The sequence below is a fragment of the Octopus sinensis genome, linkage group LG1 (genome assembly GCF_006345805.1).
Source record: "Octopus sinensis linkage group LG1, ASM634580v1, whole genome shotgun sequence".
NCBI classification, from domain to species: domain Eukaryota; kingdom Metazoa; phylum Mollusca; class Cephalopoda; order Octopoda; family Octopodidae; genus Octopus; species Octopus sinensis.
Window position 1 is genome coordinate 53,277,098 of NC_042997.1, and position 13,042 is coordinate 53,290,139.

General features: G+C 36.3%; 1 protein-coding gene across 1 annotated transcript in view; it reads left to right on the forward strand.

Moving 5' to 3' along the window:
- The first annotated feature begins 2,244 nt into the window (after nucleotides 1–2,244).
- The window catches only part of LOC118762384, a 48,645-nt gene continuing 37,847 nt past the window's right edge, over nucleotides 2,245–13,042 (forward strand). Inside the window, exon 1 of the mRNA XM_036500820.1 lies at nucleotides 2,245–3,516. Coding sequence (XP_036356713.1) covers nucleotides 3,495–3,516 — 22 coding nt within the window. The 5' untranslated portion in view covers nucleotides 2,245–3,494. The remainder of the gene's footprint in view (nucleotides 3,517–13,042) is intronic.

The window sequence follows — 13,042 nt, forward strand, 5'->3', positions numbered from 1 at the left end:
GGAATAAATTCTTTCCTCTGACTTAGTCTGTGGAGCAAAACAAAAGGAAAAGAACAACGAAACATACATGTATGCAAATGCATGTATATACGTGAATATGTACATGTAATATATATATATATATATATATACACAAGGGTTGGACAAAATAATGGAAACACCTAGCATCATAGCATCATAATTTTGAAATGTCTATAAAGTCGTCAAAAGCTTGTTTATTTTTATGTTTTTTGATTTAGTGTTGCTTAATATGTTCTGCTAAAATTGCTGTTTCTTTTCAGATATCATTGGAAAAAGGTAATTAAAATTCATTAAAATGACAGATCTATCGGACTTTCAAAGAGGTCAAATTGTTGGTGCTCGTATGGCAGGTACTAGCGTAACGAAAACAGCCGAAATGTTTGGTGTACCAAGAAGTACTGTCACGAAAGTAATGACAGCCTTTGAGAAAGAGAGAAAAAACCTCCTCATCGAAACAAAACTCAAGAAAAAAACCAAAACTTTCAGATAGGGACCGTCGGATTCTTACGCGAATTGTTCGAAAGAATCACAAAAGTACAGCCCCCAAAATTACTGCAGAGCTTAATGACCACCTCGAGAACACAATTTCCACAAAAACTGTTCGCCGGGAGTTGCACAAAGCCGAATTTCACGGGAGGGCTGCAATCAGAAAACCACTACTTTCAACAACAAATGTTGCAAAGCGTTTAGAGTGAAGTATAAACCTACAGAATTGGTCCCTAGAGCAGTGGAAGAATGTTATTTTCTCGGACGAGTTATCCTTTACCTTATTTCCGACCACTGTCCGAGTATACGTGTGGAGACAGCCAAAAGAAGCATTTGGCCCAAACTGCCTTCTTCCAGTTGTTAAACATGGAGGAGGATCTGTGATGATCTGGGGGACTATATCTTGGAAATCAGCCGGTCCAATGGTTTCCCATCATGGCAGAATTAATAGTCAAGACTGTTTAAGTATTTTATCTGATCAAATTTATCCTATGGTTGCGGAACTGTTTCCGGAGGGAAACGCAGTCTTTCAGGATGATAATGCACCAATTCACACAGCTAAAGTTGTAACTGAATGACACGAGGGACATTCTAGTCAAGTTGAACATCTTATCTGGCCACCACAGTCTCCAGAACTCAATATTATTGAACATTTATGGTGCATTTTTGAAAAAATAAGTAAGGAGTCGATATCCTCCACCATCATCACTACAAGAACTGGAGACTGTTTTAGCTGAAGAATGGACAAAAATTCTTTTGGAAACAATTGAAACTTTGTACGAGTCCATACCTCGTAGCATTCAAACTGTAATTACTGCCAAAGGCGGTCCTACCTCATATTAAAATAAATTCGTTTGAAATTTTAAGGAGTTTCCATTATTTTGTCCAATCCCTGTGTATATATATGTAATACACGTGTATGTGTTCACGTCTGCGTACACAGTGTGCGTTAACTTTTATGTGGGTATGTGTTTATCTATTTAGCATGTACACCTGTGTATGAATATGTGTGTATGTGTTTGTGCGTGAGCGCGCATACACGTGTGCGTTAGTGCTAGCGCAATGGTGTATTAATTTGCATGTGTGCGCGATATGTACGTCTGGTTGTATAGTATAAGTATTTCCCTGATTACGAGAATTTGTTTTAGTGTCCTGGTGTGGCCATGTGGTGCGAGTGAATGTTAATGGTTAGTGTGTGAGTGTATGTTAGTGCAAGCATGCTACTCGGTGCTTGTTAGTAGATTGTGTGTATGTGTGAGCCAGCATTTCGTGTATATTTATTTAATTGTATGAGTGGTATGTTGTGGTGTATATATATATGTAGTATAGTGTTTGGGTTACAATGTTTTTCCACGTCAATATGTGTTTTTGTCGGATGGTAAATTAGTGTTTTAGTATATGGACTGTTGAATTAGTACCGTATCTCCTAAGATGGGCATTAGTTGAGGTATATGCAGTTTGTTCTGTGTATGTGTGCGTGTGCGTGTGTGTATATGTGCGTGTATGTGCGTGTGTATGTGTGTGTGTATGTGTGAGATAAAGAGAGAGAGAGAGAGAGAGAGGAGAGAGACGGAAATAAAAGAAAGAGAAAGTGAGAGAGAAGAGAAAGAGAAATAGCGAGAGAGAGAGAGAGAGAGAGAGTGAGAGAGAGAGAGAGAGAGCGCATGTATATGAATGAATCTGTGTATATGTGGCGACAGAGACAGGTGAAGTCATAGTCTACTTCATTATTTACCAAAGTAGGCAGGAGAAACGGGATCCATGAAAGTGGTCGTCCGTTTACCTTCACTGACAGTTGTCAGTAGCACCTGTCGACAACATTGCCCCCTCCTCCCACCTCGCCCATTCTCGCCCACGCTCTTCTCCGTCCACCTCTAGTTACTTTCCTTACACACTTCAATTTATCGCTATCTATCCTTCCACTAAAAGTAGTACAACCAACACTAAAGTGAGTTTTCAAAGACAGTTGACAAATAAACCATAAGAAGAGCCAATATTTGTTGTTTACGTTAGTGGCTAAGGAGTAGGAAAGGTGTTTCACCTTCTTTCTCTTTCAAATCTTTTCATGTCTGTATACTATTTCCAACTGCTGGTTTAATCAGACTCTCTTAAGCTCCACAGGTGCTCAAGTTGTCCAAAGGTAAAAAAAAAAGAAAATGGAAGTAGCTGTAAATAACCGTTAGGAGGTATTGGTACCCTGCAATGGGACGTATTCACATGTTTCGAATTCATTGGATGCAAAGTGCTAATAAACTTAATTTAATGAAGCACAAAGCTAAATGTACATTATGCATATATGCACAAGGGAATACCATAATCCAGTACTGTCATTTTTCTTGTCCTGACGGCATGACACTCAAAATAGAGTGTGCAACTGTTCAAATACATATACATATGTGCACACGTGCCCTGTAAAAACACACCCGGCGCATTTTTTAACTATTAAACTGGTTTGGAATTGAAGTACGTTGGAACATTGAACACGTCAGATGCATACTTGAGATAACAGCTAACGTTTCTTAAGAAACAAAGTGAGGAAAAGAAAGAAAGAAAAAAAAACGCAAGTTTAAAATAACTGGCTGTTCATTAAAAAATGTGACATACGTGAGAATATAATACCCTTTCAAAGAATTTTGGAAAATTTCTACTATATTTTGCAATGTTGCAATGTTTGCTAAAGGAAAAAAAAGGCCATTCTAAAAGTCTGATTAGATAATCTAAACTTACAGAACTCTGTACAGTTCTTTGAGTGACACATTGGATCTTGAAATATATACAATACAGTGCTTACAGAAGTTGACAATTTTTTTAATATTTCGAAGACTTCAAATCTCATGTCGTTGTTATAAACATATTTTTCGATATGGATAAAACTAACGGAATAACAAAATAAATATAAACAAATTTAAAGAAGGTGGCAATATAGTGAAAGAAAAACAATTTTGACAGCTCTTTTGATATTATCAAGAATCAGTAAATAGTGGGCAATGTACTCAAATGATATTCCAGGTAAGTCTTCATTTATTGATTTAGACCCTCTTTTTAACAAAACTTATCTAAACACATGGTAATATCATATCATCTAATTGTTATCCGGAATTTTAAATGTTTTCTAGTTTTGGACAATCTGGAAAGCAGGGCCTGCCCAAGGGTTGCTGGCGCCTCGGGCAAGCTGAACTTCGGCGTGTACAAGCTGATGGTCGTGGAAATTTCCTTGTTTTTGTCACGTCTTCCTTGGCGCCCCCTAGTGCATGGTGCCCCGAGCGACTCCCCGAGTTGCCGGTACCTTGAGCCGGCCCAGCTGGAAGGATACTTGAAATAATGTGTGATTGTTTACGTGATTATTTTATTTTTACCTCCATACTAACACGGCAGTAAATGTCATTTTCTACTTTTTAAAAACTTATAAAAAAGAATATTTGTAAAAAATATAAGATAAAGCAGAAAAAATTTTCTGACTGGAGAAAACATGATATTGTGAGAAGAATTTTGATGTTGTGATGTAAATGAAGCAAAATCGTTACACCTGGAATGTAAACATGGCCAGGATCTACAATCTTTAGGAACATAGCTCTGTTGTAAAGTAGTCTTTTGTTTGCTGATATCGTGTTTTCTAAAACTATTAAATGTATTAAAATGTATTAAATGTATTAAAATGTATTAAATGTATTAAAAGTAATTACTAAATGTAATTTAGAATTATATTACATGAGATCAATAATCATTATATTCTCAATGTCATTAATACTGCATTTGATCAGTCCCATCTAGAACCGTTACATGTTAGTTTTTGAATATCAGTTCCTAATCAAGAGAATTTAATTTCTTTTAAAATGGTATTTCTGGTTGCCTTTTCCTGTTTCAGTGTATTGTATTTGTCCATTTACGCTGTGATATTTATGTCTTACTCAAAGATAATTATATAATTAGAAGTAAAATTGCTTCAAATGGAATTCAAAACCACTTTACAGAATCGGATTGGATGAACCTATCAGTTTTTGTGACGTGTAAATAACCAGCATTAAATTTGACTCTGGAATGCTTTTCAAGTCCTAACAACATATTTGAGATTAATTGGTCCAAGTTAATTTAATTGCTACTACTCTTGTTCATAATAAGTCATCTTGATCGATAATGATAACGATAATGATATCACTTGGCCGGTTGGGCGACTTGCCCAGACCAATGTAACACCTCCACGTGTGATGAGGCGGGATCTATGGCCTAGGTTTTAGTCACTCTAGTTGGTCTTTTGCAAGCTGAAATACCTCCTTTGCGCTCGCCATGACTACAGATGATAGTAGTAGTTAACTGAACTGATTGATTGCAACCGTTGACAGTTTGTTGTTTATTCATACGTTCAGCATCTACTGATATTCGCCATTGATTCAATAAGTCCATCTGCCGAAATAGTTCACATCCCATATCCCATGATTTTAACGTACCCTAGCTCGGATAGTTACATGCTATCTAAAACATATCTGGGACCTTAACAAGTGCTACTGCTCCGGGTCAGAGTAGACCTGGCAACAATGGTGTCTAAGAGGTGGTTCCACACTCCTCAAAACCCTTAAAACTCCCGAACGAAGGTTCCACTAGCGGATGCTATTAAAAGTCATATTCAGGACAAAGTAATTTGGTAGTCATGATTAATTGCTATAATTTATGTTAAATAACCAGTTTGATTCAAGAACAATATCATTTTAAATTATAAAAACCAACATTCATTGGACGGATGACAAGCAAATCTTCAATTTAAGTTATTTACAAGCTGGTGAAAATCTCTGAACGTGAGTTGTAATTAATTTAGACAATTTTGTAGATTAAATACCGCTAGAGCATGGCAAAGTGAAACTAGAATTCGGTGAATGTGATGGCCTGCGTCGGATAATGGTAAAAGTTCTTAAAGCTGAATAAATTATTTTACAGTGATGAAGAAGAGAGATCTCTCCGATGAAGGGTTTTACCCGAAACGGGAGATCTTGTTTTTATAAATTTTTGTGTTTTATGTTATTTACATACTTTATATTTTATATTATTCTGTGACATAATTATATATTTCTTTTCACTAGAAACAAGGCTAAGTATTTTGTGTGTGTGTCTCTCTCTCTCTCTCTCTCTCTCTCTCTCTCTATATATATATATATATATATATATATATTATATATATATATATATATATATATACTAGCAGTATCGCCCGGCGTTGCTCGGTTTGTAAGGGAAGTAACTATAAAGCATTTTTAGAGAGTTATAGCCAAAAAATGGAAAAAAAATTATGGTAAATTTTTTTTGAGAGTTAAAAAGGTCGAGTTGCGTCCCCTAGACAGTCTGTGGTTTGTGTTTCTGATTCTCGACCCCATGTCAAATTTATCGATTTTTTTCAGAACTGGGGGAACTTTTCAAAATTTTCTCTGCGTTAGTTTTGATTATGACATTGGGCTATGTGTGTGTTAAGTTTCATCAGAATCGGTAGAAAACCGTGGTCAGGGTGAGGGTACAACCAAACAGACACACAAAAACACACACAGACAAACTGCCGTTTATATATATATATATATATATATATATATATATATATATATATATACGGTTTAAGTAATTGAGATTCAAGTGAATTCTAATGAATTCACATGAATATGGTCCTTAACTAGGATGCACCGGAAATCTATATGGTGTTAACCATACGACAAGTGGGGTGATTACAAATAGGAAAAAAGCAACAAGAATGGATTAAAATCTCGGTACAAGAATGGATTAAAATCTTCAATGCAGTTAATCTTACACCCTCTTTTGTATCTACCCCTTTTGATGTTTGGGAATTCTCTGATGTTTTTTCGGCTGACGAGTACGAGCCATCTGTATTTACTGCATTTTTTGTAGCTTATTAAAGATGTCCTCGTACGAAACAATTGTACCGAGATTTTAATCCATTCTTGTTGCTTTTTTCCTATATAATATATATATATATATATATATATATTATATATATATATATATATATATATATATATATATATATATATATATATATAATATATATATATATATATATATATATAAGCGTCCGAATCATTGTCATTAGTGTTAAATCTATCAATCCTTTATGAGAGAGAGAGAGAGAGAAATTTCTGTAGGAATTGTAATCAGTATGTAGAGGGATGGAACTAAAGATTCCAATATTTATTGCAACGCCTCTATAATTTTTACAAATCAGTCGTATCCAGAATATAGTTTTGTACATTAGCACACAACACATATTAAAAAGTGGAATACAGCCGATTAAATCGACGCCAGTACATGAAATTTTTTTTTAGTATATTCTTGGCACTTAGTACCATATATTACCATATTTCTGCCGACTGATTTTAGTCTTCTGAATGAACTACAAGCAGTCAGCACCTGTGGGAATTGAGTTCAGAACATAACGACGAACTAAGAATTAAGATAAATTTAGTCAGGTGCTCGACTATTTTGATATTCCGAGGTGAGCTGGTAAAACCGTTTACAACGCCAGAAATGTTCCTTGTATTTCCACCAGCTCTTTACGTTCTGAGTTCAAATCTCGGGAGGGTCAGCTTTACCTTTCATCCTTTCAGGGTCAATAAAATAAATTACTCGTCAAGTACTACAGTCGAAAGTATTACCTAGTCCCTTCCTCTCAAAACTGCTGACCTTGTGCCTAAATCAGAAACCATTATCTCTCATATGATATAAGAATATTTATAGGCTTTCTTTGTACGATACACTTTGTCTATAAAGTTTTCCAATTGAGAAACATTGTTGTATACTTTGGGGCACGATATACGAACCAATAGGATTATGTTTTCTTTCACAATAGTGTTTCTTTTGGTTCTTCTTTAAGTGTATTTATTTTGTGCATATAAACACAAATAAGTATTGTAACAGCCATGCCTTCCTCACAAGAATTAATGGTGTAAGCAAGTAAAATGGTTTCAACTGGATTTCGAAACATATTTGAGAATTAGGAATAGTTACATTTGATCTTTTATATATATATATATATATACTACATATAGGCGCAGGAGTGGCTGTGTGGTAAGTAGCTTGCTAACCAACCACATGGTTCCGGGTTCAGTCCCACTGCGTGACATCTTGGGCAAGTGTCTTCTGCTATATGCCTTGTGAGTGGATTTGGTAGACGGAAACTGAAAGAAGCCCGTCGTAAATATGTGTATATATATATATATGTATGTGTGTGTCTGTGTTTGTCCCCCTAGCATTGCTTGACAACCGATGCTGGTGTGTTTACGTCCCCGTCACTTAGCGGTTCGGCAAAAGAGACTGATAGAATAAGTACTGGGCTTACAAAAGAGTAAGTCCCGGGGTCGATTTGCTCGACTAAAGGTGGTGCTCCAGCATGGCCGCAGTCAAATGACTGAAGCAAGTAAAAGAGTAAAAGAGTAAAAGAGTAAAAGAGTATATAATTCAATTTCGTAGGCAAGACATTTTGGAAAATAGTTGGCAAACTATCTCGCCTCTCAACTTGAAATTAAGCCTTCTTGGGATAATTTACTATCTTTACAGAATTCCTAATTAAGAAGGTTCAACCAGCGGCTGAAAATTCCATAGTTGCTGCTTGCTTCGGTTTCAAGTCTACCCAGGATCCGCTCAACAAAATTCTTCTACAACTCTCCGTTTTCACGCCCCAGTTTCATAACTACGTTTACATAATCGCCGATGGCGAAAACTCCTCGGCCCAACAAAGAAGTATCTACACAATCTTTCAACCTACATGAAATAGAGGTTAAATTTCCCTTTAGTCGAATTTCACCATCTTAAAAATGAGAGGCACATAAGATAATGTAGTCTTAGATATACCATCTCTGAAAATGTCCAGGAATGTAAAAGTAGGAAAGTCTTTGATAATGAGTCTGCTCGATCAGGATTGGTTTGGGATAAACAACACATATTCCAATCGCTCCAACCCAATAAGGTGATTGGCCCCAGCATTCCTTTCAGCATCCTCAAACTGTGAACTCCAGATCCAGCTGCTACCGTCACGAAATTCTTTAATCACTGTTTCTCTTTCTACATGTGTTTATCTTATCTTTGGGAACACGCTATAATGTGTCCTTTCACTATTCCCTAACCCCCCCCCCCCAAACAGTCTTTCTGACTCTACAAACTACCAACATATTGTAACCACTGGCAACATCATGATTACGGTAACAATTGTTAACAATCACCTTCTTTATTATCTTGAAATCACCATTCCTCCACAGTAACCAGCTTTACAGATTCCATGAATCCAAATCTACTGGAAACTTGCTTTCTTGTGTTACTCAATAGAGGTCATTCGTTCTTGAGAACTTCGGCGAAAGTAATGTCATTGTAATTGACACCACCGAAGCTTTTGACAATGTCTTAGCACCACAAACATCCAATCATTACTCGTAACAAGAAAACAGTTTTGTATCTTACACTTTCTAGTTATAAGTAACGCGCTACAAAATCTTTCAACGTTGGTATAATGTTAGACATCAGTTTCTAATCATCTGACATGGAAATCCCAAACAACGTAGTTCACAACTGCATTACAAAGATTCTGACTCCTGTTTAGAGCTAATATATTTCAGCCTTCTACAAAGATTAAGCACTACCCACACTGGAATACACACGCTAACATATCCCACAGTGAATCTAAAAGAACGTTATTCTGCTAATTGACAAAAATTTCATCACTAACTCATTCCATCATTCACTAACTTACGCTTTTTCTTCTCTCTACTTCTTCAATCGCTACGACAATGGCTTCTATTCTGAATTAACTCGCTACATACCATATTATAAGCCCACTCGTCCTGCTTATCTTTTCTCCTTCTACCTACCTTAATATGTGCCATCTTGGTCTTGCACTAACCATTTCTCACAATTACTACAACCATCTGGAATTCCCTTCCCTTACAAGTTTTCCTTACGGATTCTAGTCTACAGATTTTTAAGTAACATAAGCTGCATAAATCTCAACAGTCTTGAAGAACCTGTAGAAGGCATTGGTATTGTTCGTTCTCCTCTATCTTGTAAAAGGAGTATAATTTATAGATGGACACAGAACATAATGACTACAATATTCGTTTCTACTCTAGGCACAAGGCCCGAAATTTTTGGAGAGAGGGCCAGTCGATTAGATCGGCTCCAGTACGCAACTGGTACTTAGTTTATCGAAAGGATGAAAGGCAAAGTCGACCTCGGCGGAATTTGAATTCAGAACGTAAAGATAGACGAAATACTGCTAAGCATTTCATCCGGTGTGCTAACGTTTTTTATTTCTTTATTACCCACAAGGGGCAAAACATAAAGGGGACAAACAAGGACCGACAAACGGATTAAGTCGATTATATCGACCCCAATGCGTAACTGGTGCTTAATTTATCGACCCCGAAAGGATAAAAGGCAAAGTCGACCTCGGCAGAATTTGAACTCAGAACGTAACGGCAGACGAAATACCTATTTCTCTACTACCCACAGAGAGGACAAACAAGGACAGACAAACGGATTAAGTCGATTATATCGACCCCAGTGGTACTTATTTAATCGATCCCAAAAGGATGAAAGGCAAAGTCTACCTCGGCGGAATTTGAACTCAGAACGTAGCGGCGTGCTAACGTTTCTGCCAGCTCGCCGCCTTATAATGACTACAATATTGAAGGAATAATTGTTCTATAATTTTTATTGCATAAAAAAAACATATATATATATATATACAAAACTCTAACACGCTTATAAATGTCTATAAATGTCGATGCAGAGTGCATCTGCGTTTGAGCGATAATCCCGTGGACCCTATGTAGTTTTGGTGGCAGGCCGAGCATCTTATAACATAAATCAGGTTTTCTGAAGCACAAGTAAAGTCAGATTTGATTTTGAATTTTTGTCCCTCTTTGTATATGTGCACAGGACGTCACCAAAAGTAAACAACACGAAATATGAAAATAAATGAGTTCAATGCGCAAACAACGAGAGAGACAAATGGAAAACAGGACAAGTAACATAAAGAACGACCCATCATCAGTTGTCGGCTGTCTATCTACTCCTCATTTTGAGCATTGAACGACAATATGAGTCTTCGAAGATAGTTGCTCCCACAAGTACCAAAATAAAATTTGGGATTTATGGAGGGCCAAAGTTGGGAACAAAAACAGGATAGTAGAGACATACAAGAAAACCGAACGCAAACAAACATGGAGGGTCGTTTACTCGAAATGAGTTTTCCATTTATTTCTCTCTCCTCTTCCTTCTTTACTCTCTCTTTCATTGCTCACACGTGACCACCGTCCATCTATCTTTTCTTCACGTGATCATCTTTCTTTTCTTTCAGGGCTTGTCTTAAGGACTAGACGTATCGTATATCTCTCTCTTCTGTCTTTTCTCTTGTCAAAGAAAATATTTTTCCAGCCTCCGTGTTTGTTTTCGTTCGGTTTTCTTGTATGTCTCCACTGTCCTTTTTTGTTCCAAACTTTGACCCCCCATAAATCCCAAATTTAATTTTGGTTCTTGTGGGAGCAACTGTCTCTATGTTACTTGTCCTGTTTTCCATTTGTTTCTTTCGTAGTTTGCGTATTGAACTCATTTGTTTTCGTATTTCATGTTGTTTACTTTTGGTGAGGTCCTGTACCCATATATGCATATATATATATATATATATGTCTATATATATTATTTATATTATTATTTGATTGAACGCCACGCATCCATTTCCAAGTTATATATACATATATATATATGTATGTGTGTGTGTGTGTGTGTGTGTGTGTGTGTGTGTGTGGTGTGTGTGTGTGTGTGTGTGTGTCCGTCCTTTTAACATATTAACATATATGTCCTTTTCACAGCATGCTATGTCAAAATTGACGTAAATAGCATTTATAAGTAACTAGCAGAATTGCCCGGCGTTGCTCGGGGCTGAATTGCTTGAAAGTACTGTTAATGATTGCACTGAATTATGATGATTATTCAGGCAAATATTGATATAAGTTTACGGTGGGAGATAAGGACTTAACGATCAAACGTGTGCCATTGCATTGTTTTGGGGGAACCAAATTTCTGATGAGCATTATAGGGGCACCAACTTTAAGTTTGAGAAAGTGTGGTGGTAGTCCGGGGTGCTCAAAGGAATTGAGTACCTCTATTGGATAGTTGATGACGTCCTCTGGGTCAGGAGTTGTATCGATAGACTGATATACATAGACTTCCCCAGGAATGAGTTTTAGCATTTCATCATTAATATGGTGAACAGTTTTATTCCTCGGGGCCAGTATAGCCTTTTTGCCAATCCAATCCATATTCTGATAATTAGCTTGTAGATCTGGGAACACTGCATCTCTGAGATCAGAAGGCGTCTTAACAATGGTACAAATGGAATCGATGGCAATATTACCATTTTCATCCCCTGGTATTTTGCCTTCGCCAAGTGCAAGGAGGATGTGAGGAAATGCTGCTGATGTGATATTACGTCGCATATGAGCACGCATATTGGTGTGAAGTTTGAGAGTTACTTCCCTTTATTAAAAAAAAATGCATTAAAATGGAAAAAAATGATGGTAAATTATTTGTAAAATCATCGACTCATCGTAGACGCGCGCTAATACCCAGAAGGGCTCGATATGAATCACGACTATAAGATACCCGGTTTTGGTTAAACTGCATCGCAAAATGTGGGGTAGTTAGGAATCTAAATCGGAGTAGACAGACACACAACCTTTCTTTTATATATAAATATTTTCGTCCTAAAAAACTTTGTATGGATTGAATGGTTACCTCTATGGAAATATATACACGCACATTATACATACATGTGTGTATAGATGAATATATAAATACATTTAAATATCTATATACACTTTTGGGCGATCTTTCTGTTTCTTAGAGATAACTTTAGATCTTATTTTCGTCCAAAAAAACTTTATATGGAGTGAATGGTTACCTCTATGGAAATATATACACACACATTATACATACATGTGTGTATAGATGAATATATAAATACATTTATATATCTATATACACTTTTGGGCGATCTTTGTGCTACTTAGAGATAACTTTAGATCTTATTTTCGTCCTAAAAAACTTTGTGCGGAGTGAATGGTTACGTCTATAGAAATATATACACACACATTATACATACATCTGTGTATAGATGAATATATAAATACATTTAAATATCTATATACACTTTTGGGCGATCTTTCTGCTACTTGTATATACTTTAGATCTTATATTCGTCCTAAAAACTTTGTATGGAGTGAAAGGTTACCTCTATGGAAATATATACACACACATTATACATACATCTGTGTATAGATGAATATGTAAATACATTTAAATATCTATATACACTTTTGGTCGATCTTTCTGCTACTTGGATATAGGTCTTATATTCGTCGTAAAAAACTTTCCTGTCACACACTCACGCACACGCACACACACACACACACGCACCCTCACACACACGCGCACACACTCACACACACGCACGTTAGCTTACAATTTTATTTATATATTTGCGTGTCTATGT